Genomic DNA, 20,177 nt, shown 5'->3' with positions numbered 1-20,177 from the left:
CCATGTGGTGGATTTGGGACCAATCACCTTTCACCCTATAGTGAACAGGCATTGGCTACAGCCAAGCTACAACCCTGTTTTGAATGTGTATTTAAAAAATGGATGGAAATAATTATCAAAAAAGAAAACCTTAAACCCCTTGTACTAATTCATTTCTGCTGTTGAGGCTACAGTTTGGATTTGGCTTCAGATTATTAAGTGTGAAAATACTTTCCCCATTTGGCCCAGTAACATACAATGAAAGCATGTTTAAGTGTTTAATAACAGCAGACAAGGGTTCTGCAATATCACCGTGAAGGTGGTACGAGGGTTTTAATCCTAGTGTTTGTCATTGCATTCAGTTGTTCTTTGCTATTTTGTGGCTGATTAGACCTGAAGTGGCTGTAATCTTCATGTTTGTTGTTTGCCATTGCTACAGCTGTACTCTGAAAGTTTATGGCTGTAATGCAGACTTGCAGTTATTTGAAAGATTCAAAGCTGCATCTTTGAACAGCGTGAAAGCCGTATTGGGGTACTTATCCTGGAAGCTGTTTGGAAACACTCAAAACCAAACTGAAAGGCGGGCCATAGTGGTGTCTGTGCTAATTAGTTAAAGCCTTTGATCTGGCATGCTGCTTTTGAATGCAGCTGAAAGGTTTAGTGCAGTCTACCTTTAATTAGGACTATGAAAGTGTTGCTGTTGGAGGTTTGTTCTTAATACACAATGCCATCACAGCTCGTCAGAGCCTTTCTGTGTCAGCCAGTTTTTATTACTGAATCTTATGTGCCAAAATAGAACTTAAAAGCTGTACTGTATGTTTTTGCTGTGTGTAAACACTGAAAATTCCTTCTATGCATTTATCATGACATGAATAAATTCTATAACAACCAATGAGGTTCTTTTCCATGTTTTAAACCTTAAATTAATTCTTCATCTATTAAAATGATCATATTCCACATGACTGTTGTGCAAAGGAGGTCATACAATTTTACATTACTGACTAAATGTCCTGGTACAGGTTTGTAAAAGTAGCTGTTTAGTTTCATGTACAGAAATCAAACTTGGTCACCTGGGGGTAATTCAGTTTTGGCGTTCTTTCCTCAGTGCGAAGCCCATATATACATAAACAAGCAGACAATATAATAGCAACCGATCCTTATGATTCCTTAGCATATCCATAGGCAGCATAAAAGTGGATGTAGCCACCTCACCTAAGACATTGTGAAGTCTGATTCTGAAGCCTTGAAATGAGTGTTTTTGCCACACCCGTGATGATTGCTGAGTAATCAGTCATAAGTTTGTAATCAATGAGCATATCCTGGATAATCTTCCTTTCTGAAACATGCTCCAAAAAAATTACGAAATGGCTAAATGTAGTGTTCGAGGGTGACGGAATACATGAACAAGCGTTACGTATTTAAAATACAAAATATGAGTAACTGTATCCTGTTACAGTTACTGCTTAAATCTTCACATCTGAAGAAGAAAGGGTGGAATCTAACCGTGCAACCAAGCTGCTCTCAGTGTCAAAAGACTCCACCTCCAACCTAAAGAAACATCTGGAAGTAAGTTCTTGTTTAAAAACTCACATTAGCCTACTGCAACTACCTTGTTTTGGTTGTGGTAGCTACCTGGATTACGTGCCACTTCAGCATCTTCAATGTACTATTGCTGTGTAATATATTACCATTACTGAAGGCTGCATTACAACCTGCTACCTGCAAATAATCATGTGCAGTTCTGAAAGCAGACAGAAAGAAAACACATTACTGGTACAGAAATAGTTTTCTTTATGAGATCACTGCAAAAGGTGCAGCCTTACCTTATGTCCACCCTACTGTTACTCATTTTCCATTAAGATTGAAAAATCTAGTTGGTACTGCTTTCAGAACTGCACATGATTATTTGCAGGTAGCAGGTTGTTAATGTTATCCATCAAGTCTAACAGTCTGCAGTCTATGAACTAGCCTCCGCTAACACCAGCTAATGTTCATTAATAGTAATAAATCACACAGCAATAGTACATTCATTTAGCATGACAATATATTAAGTAATCCAAAGTATTCAGAATACGTTACTCTCATTGAGTAACGGAATACGTTACAAAATACATTTTGGGGCATGTATTCTGTAATCTGTAGTGGAATAACCTTCCCAACACTGGCTAAATGCTGTCGACCTCTATAGGACATGAAGCCCTTTTTCAAACCACACATTTCATCCCCTAGTGGCCATTAAAAAAATGTGCATTTAAAACTGTGGCTATATATGGTCCAGGCCAAATTCATTGTAGTTTAGTGTTTTATATGTGTTTTGTATAAGACTCTCTTCTGTTGAGAGTTCTTCTTTCTGCTCTGCAGATTGGTCCAGTCCACGAGCTGGCTTGTCAACGTGTCTGCTGCTTAAGCTACATCTATCTAACACACCACAAAGATGTTGATAATTTAAAACAGGAGGGGAAGAGATTTTTTTGTTCCTTGAAAATAATTTAGGAACCACAGTGTGCCTTCATACTTTGGTGGCTTTTACTGTGTTTATTATTTATTACTAGTATCAATGTAACATTTGTAGTATAATTAGTATAACAGAATATTTTTTTTATCTATAATTAAATTGAGATGAATATTAGTTTTGTAGCTGGATGTCACAGAAAGCTGTCCAGGTGATAAACGTAAAGTTGTAATAAGGAGCTGCAGATCTGACTTTTGTAGGAAATTCTGATGATTATCATGTATTTGATAGTAGGAATATTTGTGGGATTAATTAGCAAGACTCCTGTAAAATAGGACAATTAGCTGCTTTGAATTCTTTTTACGGTTTTAGTTTTTTTGTTTGTTTACAGCTAGCAGTGCGTTTCACAAAACAGTGGTGACTGGTGGTTATATAATTGAAAATTAATGATTCCCACCAACAACAAGCTGTTAAATTAGCTCTTAATTCTATGCAAGTTCAGAAAATAAGCAGCCCATTTATACTATCACTTTATACAGTGAGATTTAAAAACACGATCGCAGTGTCAGTGTTTTAATTATTGCAGCCGATTATTAAAGAGGCTAAAATGACAATGGACTAAAAGTAGCGGTGACAGCACAAAGCAACATCCGAAAGACAGTCGTCCTTAAGAAAAAAATGGGTCAACAAGATTTTTGATATAATTCAAATTAATTGCCGGTCAAGTCACTGATCACCTAAATTTGGCTGTTTAATATTGTGCACCAATGAAGAAGAAACACAAAGCTCTCCAAGCTTGCTAACTGACAGTTTACAAACCTTTTAGCTCATTAGCTAATCTGCTACAGACACATTAAGGAGGGCAGCAGTTGGATGATACCCTCTGAATTCCAGTACCTCCAGTCTTACATGAATTATGTAATTCAAAAATGTTAAGTCAGGCCTCCTGCAGTCTCTCAAATTGTTGATTCCATTTAACAATGAGATGAACAAACTTCTGTTCCAGACACAGCTTCTGGTGACCACGTTACAGACAGACAACTTGCATTGAGTGTGATGTATGAAACAACAATGCAAATGGAAAACATCAGAATCATTCAGAGGTGGATGGTGAAATTAGCATAATATATCAATAATTTATCAAACAAATTGGGATTCATGATATGTAAAGATCATATAGATATTTGCTGATTTATAGATATAGACATCCTGAAGGTGTCAGAAGAAGGTAGCATACTGCTCCAGATCATTTTCCATTAACTTCATTTGATTGTTGCAGCCACAGATGATAACTGGAGACGCATAGAAAAGTCTAAATAAAGCTGCAGAAAAACTAACCAATAGAAAACAGGCCTACAGAGCCTATAGAAGCAGTATAAAAACCACGTCTAAAATGAGTCTAAGTTTGATATTGAAAACACACAGTGACCACATTTGGACTATAAATAGCCTGTACACGGAGGTCCTATGGACATCACAGTAAATATAATACTTCCAGTGCACTCGTTAATACTACAGCAACGTGCATTAGTAAGGAGCTGTTGTTGAAACAGGTCTGTCGTACCTCATAGTGAATATTCTAAAGTAGGTGGGCGATGTTGTTTTAAGCAGGCAGCACACCTCGAAATCCATAGTGTGGTAAACACCTGTGTGCTTACTCATTTAAAGGTATTTTTATTTTGTTTATTTTGTTAAAGGCTAAAACACATTCAAAAAACAGAATAGTTGTAATTGATATCCTAAATGCTGTGCTCTTAAAGAATGCCTTTTAACCTAGTTATACACTACAAAGTGCTCTACAATGTTTTCATTTACTCATATGCAGTCAATCATACACTGTATATTCAAGATGAATTTAGCCACTGGAATAAAATGAGCTGATTTTGGACTCTGTATTTTGAGGCTTTGCTGTGTATTGGCTCCTGAGAACCAGCCTTTTCATTTGTTTCGCCTTTAATGGATATTTGTTTTTGGGCTCTATCGTTTGACTTATTTGATTTATTTCTTTATTTGCTACCCTAATAAGAGGACATCCTGGCCTTTCCAATGATCTGTCATGTGTTTGGGGGGCTCCTTTAGCTCGAAATAATCACAAACAAGTTAAACTGAAAGATACTTGTTTCCTCGGCTCTCAGGGGGATATTGTTGTTTCTTTTAAAGAGCCCTAAAAGGGTTCTCAAAGTCCTTAAAGATTTAAGATTTAAACCTATTTTAGATTCCAAAACGACCAACATGATGACTAAAATAGCTTGTGCTGTTACTTATTACTCATCATTTCTGCCCCAATCCGTCTAACAGTTGTGATGAATCAACTGACAGCCCAACTTTTCCATCCCACAGTCATGCTGCTCGAAAGGCTCACGGAAAAAAATAAATAAATAAAATGTACAAAATTTAAGCACACGTGACAAAATTCATGTTTAAATTGCTCCTTTTCAAGCTGAGATACACACTGAGCAGAGTGTTCTTGTTGTGATGTTGTTTTTAGTCTAGCCTAATTCGGGGCAGCTGATTGGGCGCTGTTCATGCCTCACTTGGGTTGGATCATGTGGAGAGGTGAAAGCAGCACCGACGAGGACTGCTCAGCTGTCTCGGCGCATGTCCTGATGAACTCCTGAAGCGGTTCATCTGAGGTAAGACGCAGTCCAGGGGCCAGGCACACAGCCAGGGAATCCGGTTTAATGATGTTTCCTGCAAGGTTTCTTTGTCCTAGCGCACCAGCACATGGTCTCCAGGAAATGATGTCTATCTGCCTGTGAGCAGACATATGTTACCATAACAATACCAGATAGCCACATCACACCACAGACTCTGCATGACTGTATTTCAGAGTTTCCTTCAGCAAGTATAATAACACTTAATGGTGCACCCATTACTGCAATAGCTTTCCTACTTTGCATCACTAACGAGCTCATTTGTTGAACTAGGTCTGTCATACATCACAAGTAAAGGTGGGTGATGTTGTTTTAAGCTGGTAACACGCTGTGTATCGCATAGTGTGGTAAACACGTGTGTGTTTAGCCATTTTCATTTTATTTTATTATTTTATTTGTTTTGTTTAAGGCTAAAGATTTGCATAAAACTGAGTAGTTGGAGTTGACATCTAGATCACAACCTGACTGAGATGCTGTGGTGGGACCTTAAGAGAGCTGTGCATAAACAAAGTTAAAAGTGCTAAAATTGGTCCTACAAACTACTGAATCCTGGATTGCACTTGTTTTTTGTTCTATAATAACGACACTGTGACACGCATTGTTCATCTGTATCAAAATCTGCTGGAGGGCAGCTGATCCACAACGATGCTAAGCTAATGAATATTAGTGCAGGAGTATTATTAGATTGATTTTAACCTTTGAGTCCATAATTTTGGAAGCTGAATCCTAAATCGAATAGAGTAATGTTTTGTGTATTACATTTGACATTCTTGCTGTTTTCAGATACCCATGCAGTGCTGTCTGGAGATCCATTTCATTCTTTGAGCAAATAACTGTATTCAGTGGTCCAGTACCTGCTTCACAGATTTTAAATGGTTTTATTTGTCCCGAAATAAAAGTTCACCTCCCCTCCGGTTATGGTTTATAGTGGTAAATATGACATCTCCCTACATGCCCATCAAAGCAAAATTATTAAAAAAGACCACGATTAAGAAACATCAAGGTTCACTGGCTGTGCTGTCAGAATAAATGGGCCAAGCCAGCAGAACGGGAAGGAGATCTTACAGGAATGGAAATTTGATCATGCAGTTGTATTGGGGTTTTCTCAGGTGTTTACACTAAGTCATCAATTACTGGCGTGTTTTGCATAATGTCAGGTCTGCCGTTGCGTCCGATCAAAGTCTGCTGAAAACGCATTCACTGGCAAACAGGTTCAAAGCTGTATTTCTTGTGCCTATCTGTCATTGAGAAATTTGCAAAAACATGGTCAGCCCTCACAGAGAAACGCGATCTTTTAAAGAACACAGACTTGGTGCCTCGGCCATCTTACAACAAAGCCTTCTGCAAAGAGAGTTTCACTAAGTACTCCTAATGACTGTTTATAACTGCAGATCAAAGTGAGTTTCTGGCATGGCCATAAAATAGCTGAGAGCAAATTTTGCATGAAAGTGCCTCATTTTCTGGGTTATTGGCCAAACATTGAGTAAATGTTGGTAGACCTTTGGCCCATTGGTCTCTGGTCAAGCTGAACGTATGAGAGGGACGTTGGAGAAGATTCAAACTGACTCTGGCTTCATCAGTCACTTAAAGAATGCATTAAACTAACCACTTGCTACATGGCGGCCTTCCAGAAGGACTGACTAATGTCAGTTTCAATTTTTCTGTTTGACAGTTTTGCCAAGGTGGATGAAGCTTGATTTGCATCCCTATATAAAGTTCAGGAAACTAGTTAGAAAAGCTAATGTGAAGTTGGCTGTGAAGGTTGAGTCGGTCTCCATAGACTGTGAGCATGTTTACAACCTGGTACATTAAAAGTTGTTGATGGTAGATAATTGACCCTTTTCATCAGTGTTTGGAAGAATTTCATTTAAATGTGTAGCACTTTTCTACTCAAGCATTCCACACAATACGTCTCTTTCACTCATTGTCTACACCTAAGTGCTTTATATTGAACATTCATATCAGGAGCAACTCAAAGTTAAATATTTTGCCCATCTTGCATATCTGGCCTGCACACTGGAGCAGCCAGGAGACTGAACCACCAACCTTCCAGTTAGTAGATGACCTGCTCTACATCCTGAGCCACAGCGAGTACAGGTGCATACCACTGTTAAGGTTTAAAGTTAGAGACATGGCTACCCTGACAGGTGTGCCAATACAAAACCTGCAGTCATCAGCTGTCTGCTAGGTATCATCTCTGCCAACTTATTCACTGAGCTGCAGTGATTCACCATATATGTGCTGTTTGTGCAACACAATTATCTCATAAATAATATGGCTTACTGTATAAAACAGAAGTCTGCACTTCAGTGTGAAAATGTCAGTTATTTTATTAGTGTTTTACTCCACACTATTAAACACATATCTGCTAATTAGTGCTTGTTGGTGGCCAAAACACGTGTTGTAGAAAAACCTGTGGGTGTTGTCACAGTAGCTGTAGCCATCTTTTATATATTATTATATACTATTATTTTAACCAGACACAGGTTTGAAGGATAATTACAGTTTATTTTAACCTGGTGAACTAATGACCCTTAACATGTGCTGTCCTGTATTAAAAAGCAGCATTTAAGTTTGGGCACACTACTTCAAAATTATTATTTATTGATAGAATTATTTATGGCTCACTTAGCGCTAGCTTCCAGAGCTCAACATCCAAAACATCTGACAAAGCAGGACGTTTGGTGATATTTGGTTCAAAAACGGCTCGAGATCTTTCAGTGGTGATTGTTGCATATGCTGCTTTCAAGTCGTGTTAATAAATGTAAACTTAATTATGGTTATTAAAAAATAAATCAGAATTGAAGTTTGCGTTGAGCAGCTCCTAGAGTCAGAAATCAGTCTTGCTGTTCAATCCAATCATCAGTTAACCTTTTATTATTTCTTCCTGACATTTTGCCCTGGGTGTGGTATGAAGAAAACAAGTGAATTATCCATTTTTTAAATGAAAAAATTCTGCCTGTTTAACCTTAAAATGTATTTGACGAGAGCACCGAGAGTGAACCAAAGCAGGAAAAACAGACAATGAGGCGAAAGCTACTAAAACGCACATTATAGTTCTTTTATTTGTTTACCTGTCAAGTCCTATGAATGAACACATTTAAGAACAAGGAAACTAAATAAAAAGTAATACTTCTAACCTAGAACTACGATCAGATCTCAACATGTATGCCTTTGCCCCATGATCTTGGTCTAATCCAACTCTTCCTCATTATGTGTGAAGACATTCACCGTTTCACTTGGATGTCACTTCATGGTTGGATAGAAACATCCGTCTTTTATGCCTTTTGTAAGATTTCTCCTCAAGTAGTTTGGTTTTTGCCAAATTTTAAAAAAGGTTTCTGAGTTCATTTCTAATCGGTCAAAGCATCAGCCAGTGTCATTAAAAGGTAGAAACAGCAACATCCAGAAACGGTGTTGCAATTACTCAGTGGCACCAAGTTTCTCCTGGGAAATATGTCACTGAATGCAAGCCTAACTGAGACCCTGAATGGGGAGAATTGGGTTCTGAGTTAACAGCTTCTGATCCCAGTGTGACACAACTGTGAGGTGCAGCTGTGACAGACTAGTTATGTTGTCACAGCTTAGGTAACATGTCTGACAACAAAACCCACAGAAATCTCAACAAATCTTGTTTTCCGTTACCCTCCTCCCTTCCTCCGGATTAGTGTTCAGTGATTCAGTCACCTGTGAGCTCAGAGTCAGTGAGATATTTGTGGCAGACAGACTTTTTGTCATTGTTTCCCACCAGTTCACTGAATGCTTCACAATGGAACTTATTTACAACCTAATGGGTAACAAATTACGCAATTCTTCTCCTGCAATGCAGCGGGAATATTAAGTTGTTGCACTCTTCCTTGTCAGATTTGTGTTGTAAGAAGACTTCCCACACACTGGTGAGTATTATCTGTTTTTTAAACTCCCAGTGGTTCGAATGTAATCACAAGGACTTAGCAGCCATCTTCAAAGACATTAAATGGATATTTTCTTTGTATTAGAATGCAGGCAGTCCATGAGTCGGCAGTTTAAGAACAGATTTGTTGTGCACAAGCAGCGAGGCTGGTCCTCCCACATCACACTGACTTCAAGGCTGCAGTAACTGGGTTAGACTGTCTGATTTTTTCAGAGCCAAACATCAGAAGAGTTCTACAGCACCTGTCCAGAAGCAGCGATCCATCATTTTCAGCTATAAACAGGTAGATCTGAGTACATTTAATGGAGCTGTATAAATGCACGCCAGGTAACACGATCAATGTAAACAGCCAGAATTTAAGTAAGAACATGGCAGGACAACCTAATAATGTTAGAATGTGCCAGAACAAAACAACATGGCACCTTGGGCTGATAAGCAATGCATTTAACACGAAGTTTTAAACATAGTGATGTCAGTATCAGTTCATTCACTATGCGCTGCAAACTCAGGTCGCTTCCTGCTGATGCTACTCAGTTTTGTTGAATGCTTCTAAACAAATCTATAAAGACAAAATAATGTCTCACCCCGTGGTTCACCCTGCACACTCTTCACCCATCCTTTTAGCCACGGAGGAGGAATAATTACAAGCTTATTTTGAAGTGGCAATTAATTTCAAATGCAGTGTTACAAACAGCTCCACAAATGGGGGTTGGGGTTTATCAGGGAAGGTCAACTACTAATCAGAAGGTTGGTGGTTTGATCCCCGGTCTGCATGCAAAAATCCTTGAGGAAGATACTAACCCCAAGCTGCTCTCCAGTGCATCCATAGGTGAATGTTAGATAGAAAGGACTTAGGCATAGCATAGTGTGAATGAGGCGTGTTGCATAAAGTGCTTTGAGTGCTCCGGGAGAGAAAAAGCACTATATAAGAATCAGTCCATTTACCATTTGATAGAAACAGGATCTGATCCCCAGAGACAGGAACATTCACCTTGGTAACAGTACTGTCAGGTGTTCTGTGGCTTGCAACAGTCTTAGATTGAAGAGAAGTCTAACCCTTGGGCTAGAGCAAGTGTTGTGAGGGCCAAACATGACCCAAATGTCACCTGAATTTTAGGCCTAACCTTAGTGCCACATAGGCATTAGTGCCTACATGGCTAACTCTGAATCAGCTTCATCAGTCAGGGTTAAATGTGACCCTTAGAAAACTGCAAATGTGTTTCACATATATATTAGAATAGGAACCAACCATTTACCAAATACAACCAAACTGGTGTTTTTATGCAGTTTGGATCATATTGTGTCTGCCAGCTAAAAGTGCAGTTGCTGTTTTTTCCAAGAACAAACTTGACTGTTAGAGATGCAGAAAGACACAAAAAAAGAAAAGCAGAGAAAGATGAGGAAATATTATTATATTATTCTGACATTTAAGGACTGCTCAGTCGTGTTCATGTGCAGTGGACCTCTACACAATGTGCTGCAAAAGTTATCTGGTTATTTCAATTCAATGTTGTTTATAGCTGCAAATCTCAACCGCATTCACAGCATGGGACTTTGGATTGTAAGGTGAAGATAATACAGGGAATACTGCAACAACTGAACAACTCCCAGTGAGGAAGCATGTGGCAACAGTGGGAAACAGGAACCTCAGACAGAACCAGGCTCAGGGAGATGCAATGACCCTCGCGATTGATTCAGAGTGAGGGGACTGAGACAAAGAAACACTGTGGAAGAGAGCCAGAGTCTAAAAGTTACTAATGATTAAATGCAGAATGGTGTATGAACACAGTGAGTGACAAAAGGTGAGTGAAGAAGAAGCACTCAGTGCATCATGGGAAGTCTAGGCCTGCATAACTGAGGGAGGTTTTGATAATAACAATTAAATGTTGTTAAAAGGTTACACAATCATTGCAAGTGTGTAAATGCACGAAGAGCAGTAAAGCTGAGAGCAGCAGCACAGGTCAGCTGATCACAGCCTGTCCTCAATGAAGAAAGCTCACATTATAAGTCAGGCCAGTGTTTCTTAGCGCTGCTATACCGATCATAGTGTTACCCCACCAGCCAAAGATCACTTTAACCCAGATAATAATAACAATAAAGGAACATTTCCAGCGTGCCAGTTCAATAAACACAGCAGCCATTATGTCACTCTAATTACACAGCTCGTCCTTTTATTTGGATGCTGGTTTTATTCAGCAACAAATTCCACGGTGCCGTTTTTTTATTTGTTAATTAAATGTAGGCGATCCCTGTACACGTTTTTCTTTGAACGCTAACAAAAGGGTAACACCCACTGGGCTGCTGTATAACATTTAATGAAACGGGTAGAGTTGCTGTGCATGAAAGCCTTTGTTCACTTACAGTGAAAGACAAGGACTGTGAGTACACAGCCTTATGAGGTGATATTATTGTATTTGCTTGACACTCTGTTTTCTTTTATTATTTTCACTGAAGGCATTTTCCATTTACCTGGTGTTATTTTTATGATCCACCTCCACAACAGTTGGGAAGCTGTGTAAATAAAAACAGAACACAATGATTTGCACATCTCATAAACCCAATTTTGTTCACAATAGAACACAGAAAACATTAAATGTTCAAAATAATTGATATGTTTACTTGATTTTTATATTTTAAGAAAACTATTATCACTTTGCGTTTGGCAGTAGCAACATGAGTCAAAAAACTTGTGATGGGAGGACAAAAAGGTGGAAAACTAAATGTTACAAAGAGAAACGTTTTCCAACTGACAACAGGTCAGTGACACGGCTGGTGTAGTCTTAGAGAGACGTAAAGATGGTCAGAGGTTCACCAATCTGCAAAAAAAAAAAACCTCTACGAATGTTTGAATTTCAGAATAATGTTTCTCACCATGAAGACTTTCAGTATCTCACCCGCTAAAGTACAAAATATCACAAAAACACCAAAAATCAGCAGCTCTATCACGCACTGATTTCACTCATTTCAACCAAATTATTTCAATTAGATTTGTTTACATTTGTTACACATTTAGAAACCCACTACTTTACAAAAAAAGTCACAATCAGATTATGATAACATTATCTTTATTAACTGGATTTAGTGGACAATATAAAAGCTTACCATTTTTGTACACCTGCAAGCATTATGCCACTTCAAAAGGTAAAATGTTAGAATACTTATTTACATAGGTAATATGTTGGAACCAAAGCTTCCACAACTAAAAACAGATGCAAAATTTGCTCAATATATCGACTGCATTTTAAAAAATTAAACTAAAAGATAAAAATACATCTCCCACTTGGCAAGTTAAAACATGTGACAAAATCGAATTGTGTGAATTTGGAAAAATAAAATAAAATAATTAGAAATATTTTGGGGGCAATACAACAACAACAAAAAATTCCATAGGTGATGAAAATCTATATTTGTTTGGTGTATCTCATTGAAATAATTATTAGTTTGACCAATTTTTATATTTCTGTATTTATTTTTTTAATTTTGGTTGCAGTCCTCCACAGCTAGCAATATAGTTTTGCTGTGTTTTAAAACATGCTAGCAAGCAAAATGGAAACAATAATACAGTGAACTTAACAGGTGGCAGTGGTCTTAAACTTTACAGGACCTTGATACATAAACACAACATAGTACTTCTGTCAGTACTTCTGATCCATTTTGAGCCATCTATATAAGGACAAACAAAAATCATCTGCAGTGCTGTATAAAAGGTGAATTGCCCAACAGAGAGAATCCAAAAACTTAAAAAAAAAATGTTTTAAATGAAAGAAAAAAAATATAAACAACTCAAATATTAACATTATATATTGGAAATCACCATTGCACCAATGAACCATTCAAGACCTATCAGTCATTTTCAAGTGCTCTCACCCCATAAGCTTGTTTTTCAGAAACTGTACCTTTGAAGACAGCTTTTGTCCATCAAGATTTAAAAGTATCTTCTGGAGGACTTCAAAGGTGCATTTAAGTTCTGGTGGGTAGCTCAGGTTCAAACGGTATATGAGTCCAAACAACAGAGCACATGCTTGTGCAATGTTACCCAAATCAGTGTTAGCCTCCACACCCTCAATCACGACACCAACGTCCTCTGGGTCATCTTCAGGTTCAGCACCCTCCTTCTGGATGACGTACACCCCCATCACAGTTTGCTCCATGCAGCTTTTTGCCTCGCTGTCCGTATCCTACATGAAAAAGTATAAGACAACAAAGTAAAATTTAAGAGATTGTTTAAACAACTGTTTCTATGCTGTTCATAAAATCCAAGTAGTCAAAGTAATAAACAGAAAATTACACCACTAAAGTAGTTGTTAGTAATTACTCCAATACATAAATTATAAAATACACCTCTCATGTCAAAAGAGGTGGCATAATTGACCTCTCACCGGCCCCTCCCCCGAAAGGGCCATTGTCCAATTACACATTATAGCAACCGTTACTGTGTCTGACAAACATTAACCTCAAGCAAGATGGAGAAGCGGTGTGCCCACCGATACGCTGAGAGATTGTGTCTGGAGGAGTTGTGTTCTTTCCATTCACAAAGTCAAAAACAACGTGAATGGATTAAACAGTGTGTATGGCCCCATTCCCAGGTAACTGTACTGAACATTATGAAGCATGTCTGCTTGCACATTCGGGTACCCATTGGTGCGCAGAGGAAACCATTTGTTTGTCGGACGTAGCAAGAGTAACTTAGGGGGACAGGACTCGAGAAAAGGCTAACTCAGCTGCTAAAATAAAACAGGTATAGAAGTGTTAGTACTAAACAGCTCAAAGTTCATAGACATTTCTATTTACAAATACTGATGACCATAACAATGAAAAAACAACAGGACTTGTTTTAATCCAAGTACAGATTCAAAAGCAATATAGTCTTGATGCATGTTAAATGCATTGTATGTTTGTGTATCAAGTTTAAGTAGGCATAAATTTCTTTCCTTCCAATACCAAATTCCAGAAATTCTTTATTGCAACGCTTAATACTGTTTGGTATTCAAGACATCCTTTCCCCAATACCAGGTGTCTTGTTGCTAATCTCAAAATTTTAATTTTAATGATTTGCATTTGAGGCAACGTCACAATTTGTATGAGAATGTTACAGACAACATGCTGTCACAATGGCTCACCAAGTACTCCTTTATTAACTTCTCATAGTCTTCGTTTAGGTGGATGCACAAAGACTTCAAGATGCATGCTCGTCTGGTATGGATGTTGTCATGCTGGAGAGGAGGAGGAGATAATATGAGCCAAAACCAGTCTGTTTTTCTTAAAGCTAGGGTAATCAGTTAACTTGCATAATTATTCTTTAGGTTAGAACCTGGCATGTACCACTTGTTAAGCCGAAACAAAATTGACAACTTCATCTCCAAATAAAAGTTATTTTTGCTGCCTATGACAAAGTCTACTCAATCCTAATACAAACCTTGGAGATGGCAAGCATGAGACCTCTTATTTTCTTTCCACGTGTCCCTCCTTTGGTCAGAAAGATTTCCATTAAGCGTGGCGCGTATTGGTCAAGCTCGGCAAAGAAAGTAGATAGCAGAGGCTTTGTGGTGATTCGCAGAAACTCCTTCTCAATCTGCAATAGAGAACAAATACATTGATTAAAAACGCAACTGTATATTTCACTCACTTCACATCTAAGCTGACTAAAGCTGCTTTTAGAAGACCATGCAGACATCAGTGCTGTCTGTGTAGGACATGAATCAGTCTGTGTCAGATACTGAATTTGAAATTTCCACTAAAGTCACAAGTAAGAGGCAAGTGGAACCAAGATCTAGGCCATTTGCTTTTTGAAGTTTGCAAAGACTGCTAAATTGCACCAGTGGTAGTTCACTCTTTGCAACACAGTATGCTGTTCTAAACAGATTTTTCAGGTTTATTTTTAGTATATTATTTGCAATTGGTGTTTGTTCTGGGAAAGATATTGCAGACTGAGCAATAATTCATTTCTAATGGGGGCCTTTCTTAAAATGACTGGTCCCAGTAACAAAGGCGCTTGTCGACTCAGAAATCGAGGGAAAACCAACAACACACCCGGCAGAACATTATGTTATTTACACGGGTGCACATAAGTGGTCCGCATGTGCGCATTCGCTGTCAAAATAAAAGACGCGCAACAGATAAGAAGTTGCAACGCACGTTTGCATCCATATAAAAGGCACTGTTTTTGTCCGCTAGAGTGGGATTTTCACGGCACATTCTGCACCACATCTGTGTGTTCATCATTTGTTTGAAGCCAGCTCACCTCCTGCAACCACTTTTGCGAGAATACGCGCTTCTTTTGTGGTTCGGACTCCTTCTGACATTTCTTTGGAGGTGGAGGAAAACCAAAGTAATTGCTTAAAGGAGCTTCTTCGACATATTTAAGAGTTCTAAACAAATATGTCCTCCTCCAGAAAATCTTATGTATGCAAACACGCGTTGCAACTTCTTATCTTGTGCGCGTTTTTTATTTTGACAGCAAATACGCACTTGCGGACCACTTATGTGCAGCCCTGGTTATTTAGCTCATCATGTTGCAGCCACAGAAATTCTTTTGTCCATGAAACCATAAAGCTGTACTTTCTTTTTGCCTTATAGTCTGATTTGTCATAACTTTTCCGTTTTGTGGTAAGCTTTTCTTTGGCTGTCACTTCTTCACCCTGACCTGTCTTATTTGGCTAAGCAGAACTACAATTAATATCCTGCTGCTTTTACACACGCACTCACATAACACTCAGCGATTCTCTGCGCGATCAACCTCTCACATGTTTAAGCTGCGGGAGATTTCACTTGTCATGTTTGCATAGTAAGCTAACGATTGATAAGACGATGTCAGAGGAATTGGTGCACAAATTATCATCACTCACAGATCAGTGCTGTCGCTCTCTATACACAGGTCGCGCGATTGCAAAGTGAAAGCAAAAAACAAGCGCAAATTCAAACGCGATTTCAATATGTCACATATTGACAGTGGCTCACCGATGCCAATGACATAATTACCCAGCTACATTTCCGAAAGAATGCAGAAGCATTGACATATATTTTTCCTTCTTATGACAGCCCGACGGGCAGGGCAGAGATAGATTTTGGTAGCCCGACTGGAAAAATCGCTAGCCCTGGGACGTCGGGCTAGCCATTTTGCGAGCCCTGTACAGTGTTTCAATAATTGTACCTACTACTCTCCCTGATGGAACAACGCTTGCACTGCCACATACAAGTCACTGAAAGAAAAAAAGAAAAGCAGTTTTAAGGATAGTTTTATTGGCACCTTTTTTTCACTTTGATTAAATCATAAAACTATCATAAAAAATATATGATGGTAAAAGGCTTACCATGTATTAAAGAGGAGGCACAAACAATCAGAAAAAGGGGTCAGCTTTCTTTGTGGTGTTACTATGGTAAAGAAAACAGAAAAAATTATTTTATAAAAATTCCACAGTGGATTTTTTTTTACTTTGTTGCAAATGTATAAAAAAATACAAATACATATAAATACCTCTTGCAATAAAAAATTCACAGATAAATATCCAATCTGTTGCCAAATGTAATAGCAGTGTTTCACACTATGCAATAAAGATGCTGGTAGTTGCGGTATAGCTCCGACAGGCAATTTTCATAACTATCCGCCATTGCCTTTTCCTCTGACCTCGTGTTTATGCTCTTTTTCCCATGCACTAGCATCAAGTCAATTCGAAGGATGCAGCCCCTGAATTTGGACACAGCTAATATTTAGCAAATCGCGCATGCTAGTTTAACTTGCATTACTGTGAGAGGCCGAATGCTTAAAATAAAAGGAGAGAGAAAGAAAGAAAGAAAGAAAAAATGCAAATGATAATAAAAAAAAGTGAACAAAGACCATGTCTTGCAATAACCGTCATTTAAAACCAAAGTGAATGCTAACAGAGCTAGGTAGAAGTTCAATGAGACAACCATACTAGCTTTAGCTAACTTCATTTACTTTGAAAGTGAATTACAAACGTGTTAAATATTGAATTAAACATATCAATAACCGCTAAAAACACTATAAGACTAACTGCAAAAACGGGTAAAAAAACAAAACAAAAAACAATGAAGTGGAAATGCTAATAATAGTATAAATATACCCAGAGCGGATTATAAATCAGGTATTAGACGGTACCGATTGGCACCGTCTAATACCAGATTTTCACTGTATTTGCTCCACTCCCGCTGTCTAATGACAACTTACACATTTGGAATTAAAAACATTGTTAAACAATTAATGGACAGAACAACTTCGTTTGACTAAGATATTTTGAGTTATTTATTACTTACCTGTATTGTGGAAGATTCCGCAGAGGGAAATGGCAGTCCACTGAACACATATAACTTCTCCGCGTTCCCGCCTCTTCACTTTTGGGAAGTTTGAGCATGCGCACTAGGCATCGGTTTTAGAGTTGTTGATTTAAAATAATTACATTTAATTGAACTGAAGAATGCAAATCTAGTTCATTAAACTTTTTGTTATTTTATGTTAAACCAACAACTGATAATGATTTAAAAACCTAAACTCAATATGTTCATGTTAAATAGACAAATGTCTATTGAATTAATCAAACAACTGCCTTAGTTGACTTTTTTGAGTGTATGGAACCGGCAGCCTGTACATGTGGTACCATCATCGCAGAAAGGTATAGACGAGCTTTAGAGCAGCACATGTTCCCATCCAGACAACGTCTTTTTTTCGGGAAAGGGCCTGCAAATTTCAGCAAGACAAGGCTAAACCACATGGAGGGGTCAGGGGAGGAACGCACTCTGGAAAACAACAAACTAATAACAACTCCACGGCTTCACTTTCTTACTTTTTTCAGGCTCAAACATTTATCTTTTTTAGATGTATGTCTTTTATCTTTAAACCGTGCTTCAATTTTCTGCTCCCTTTGTTTGTTTGGCAGCATTTAGGGAATGATACTGGGATATGGGGAATCAATTTTTAGTTTTCATCCAAATATCATGTCTCATTTGACCTCTGACCTCACTTTTACATTTCACATCTGCTTTCCTTTCAAGTTGGCCACAGGTTGCGTTCTATCTTTAAAGAAAGCATTGTCAAGAGAAAGAGAATGAGGTGTCTAAAAAAATACTGTAGTATAATAATTACATATTATTGATTCTCTAGGATGCTCATATGTGTCCAGTTATTTACAAATCAACACCCATCGTCGATGACCTACTCCTACATTATGCTTGTGTAATCAAAGTAAATACCTGTCATGCTACCCTTGTCTGATTTTTACTGCACTACAAACTTCTTAAAGTATGTTTAAAAAAATAAATAAAACAGAATGTTATTGCCTTAAAAGTAATTACTGCTGAGAGAGTGAGCTGCCTTGGCACAGTTTTGCTTCCTGTTTATTCATGTATTTGATTAACAGCATGTGTGTTGCATTTTGAGATTATTTATTAAATATTGATGTTGGCATGCCTGGCCAGATTTCTGATATGTTAAAATAAAGTTGAGTGCTGCTGAAAGAGACCAAGACTGTTACAGAGCAGTTTGTTAGGTTCTAAATAAAATAATTAAAAGGCCACTTTGAATGCAGTGGTTATGTGTTTAAGTGAAATTTATAATTATATACATTAAATTGCCCGCAACAGATTTAAGCTGCAGAGACAGGAGTGATTCACTCACTGGACATCACTTTGAAGCTTGAAGCTAGGTTAATTAGCCTAAGTAGCCCTCTATTGAAAGAGGCCTGGTAAAGGAAACTTGGTCTAAGGTACAGAGATCTGTCACTGGGGTAATCAGCAATCTTAATCAAACGGCCAAGATGAGCAAAGGACGATCTCTGACCGTCCTTGAGTTGCCCACCCGAAGCTAAACCTTCAATCCTGCAGACTGTCTGTGGAGAAACCTCGTGATGGCAGTTCACAGACATCTCCAGCCAGTTTGTCAGAGCTTGACAGGATCAGCCAGGAAGAAGTGAATAAACTGCTCAAATCCAGCCTCACCCCAGGAGACTCAAAGCTGTAATTGCTGCCAAAGGGGTTTTACTGCAAAGTGCTGAATTAAAATTCTACATACGTCTGAAAAAATAAATGTTTGCCTTTTGGTTTTATAGACACGTTTATCTTTTTCATTATGCATTTTTGGAAATTCAATTAAAATTCAGTCTACACTGTAAAAATGTCAAAAATCTTCATCTGTGCTTGCAGAGGTGCTCAGGGATTTAAGCTAATGATCTCAGTCTAAAATATGTCCCACTACCCAAGTGTTCAATAGTAAACACTACACCTTTCCCAACTTTGTATTTCGCACTGAAGTCAAAAACAACACAACTCATCACAGAAGCGTGGAACATTTTACATCTCCCCTCAGGGCAATTCACCCGGCGCCTTCTTTTATCATATCTCACTTAGTGCATATGCCTCCTGTGGCGAAGACTGTCGTTCAAACAGTTGTTGCTAGTCTGTATTGTGATATGTGATGTTGAGCCAAAAGAGCGAAGCTGGCAGCTGTGTGTGATTTGTTGATATCTTGAACGGTATGAGTCAGGCTGCCTCACTGTTTGGCTTGCTCTGAAGTTCCTGCACCCTTACAAATGGCCATGAATTATTCAAAAGCTGAACTTGTAATTCTAGCCCCTAACCAACAGGCGGCCCCGTGATGAGAGAAGGCAGTTTGCTGGCTATAATGCTGCACTCTTTGGGGTTGGAACATGTTTTCTCACTTAAACAATGAGACTTTTTAACTTTTAGTTTGTGTGAGTGTTCTGGGCAACAGAAACCAACAATAACACGGGCAGGAAGTATGAATAATGGATTACACTCCCAAAATGCAAACACTACACAGCAATCAAGGATCCTCGCTTCTGTTAACCGTAGACCTCCATTTGTTCACAGTGATCATTAGACAGATTTTCTCTGAAAAAGAGCTCATTATGTCTGCCATGAGAATGTAAGCCTGGACTGAACAACACAAACATGCACAGCAGCACAAAGCGCTCAGCTTGTCCCGAACGGGTCTTCTTGGAGATGAATGTGACATATGATTGGACATTGGTGGTGTTTGGGGAAGGTGGTGTTGAATTGAAATTGGCTTTAAACAGAGGAAACATTAAGAGGTTTGTGCAGGAGAGGGGTATAAAATCGCAGTAAAATTACATCAAGTTGCAGACTGAATTTCTAAGAGCACCCAGCAACTGTCAGCAAGAAACAACCACAACATTTAAACAACGAGGAT

The 20,177-nt window shown here is 38.3% G+C and overlaps 1 protein-coding gene across 3 annotated transcripts; it reads right to left on the bottom strand.

Moving 5' to 3' along the window:
* Nucleotides 1-12,046: 12,046 nt before the first annotated feature.
* On the bottom strand, nt 12,047-17,531 carry LOC146573632 (uncharacterized). Of its 3 annotated transcripts, none has more exons than XM_085272892.1 (6): nt 17,270-17,531; nt 16,309-16,369; nt 16,149-16,197; nt 14,415-14,570; nt 14,119-14,211; nt 12,047-13,176 (listed from the first exon to the last, which is right to left on the bottom strand). In XM_085272892.1, the coding sequence occupies exons 4-6, from the start codon at nt 14,484-14,486 to the stop codon at nt 12,862-12,864; spliced, it is 480 nt and encodes a 159-aa protein (XP_085129018.1). In that variant the 5' UTR covers nt 14,487-14,570; nt 16,149-16,197; nt 16,309-16,369; nt 17,270-17,531; the 3' UTR covers nt 12,047-12,861. The 3 variants fall into 3 exon arrangements, with proteins under 3 accessions (XP_085129018.1, XP_085129019.1, XP_085129017.1); XM_085272893.1 differs by having other exon boundaries at nt 16,153-16,197; XM_085272891.1 differs by lacking the exons at nt 16,149-16,197; nt 16,309-16,369; nt 17,270-17,531 and having other exon boundaries at nt 14,415-15,461.
* Nucleotides 17,532-20,177: the final 2,646 nt, after the last annotated feature.

The sequence above is a fragment of the Mchenga conophoros genome, linkage group LG5, assembly GCF_057382185.1.
Source record: "Mchenga conophoros isolate Kocher_MC1m ecotype Shallow Benthic linkage group LG5, M_conophoros_male_GT1.1, whole genome shotgun sequence".
Taxonomy (NCBI): Eukaryota; Metazoa; Chordata; class Actinopteri; order Cichliformes; family Cichlidae; genus Mchenga; species Mchenga conophoros.
The sequence above is the reverse complement of the archived record's forward strand: the minus strand, read 5'-3'. Positions and strand labels throughout refer to the sequence as shown.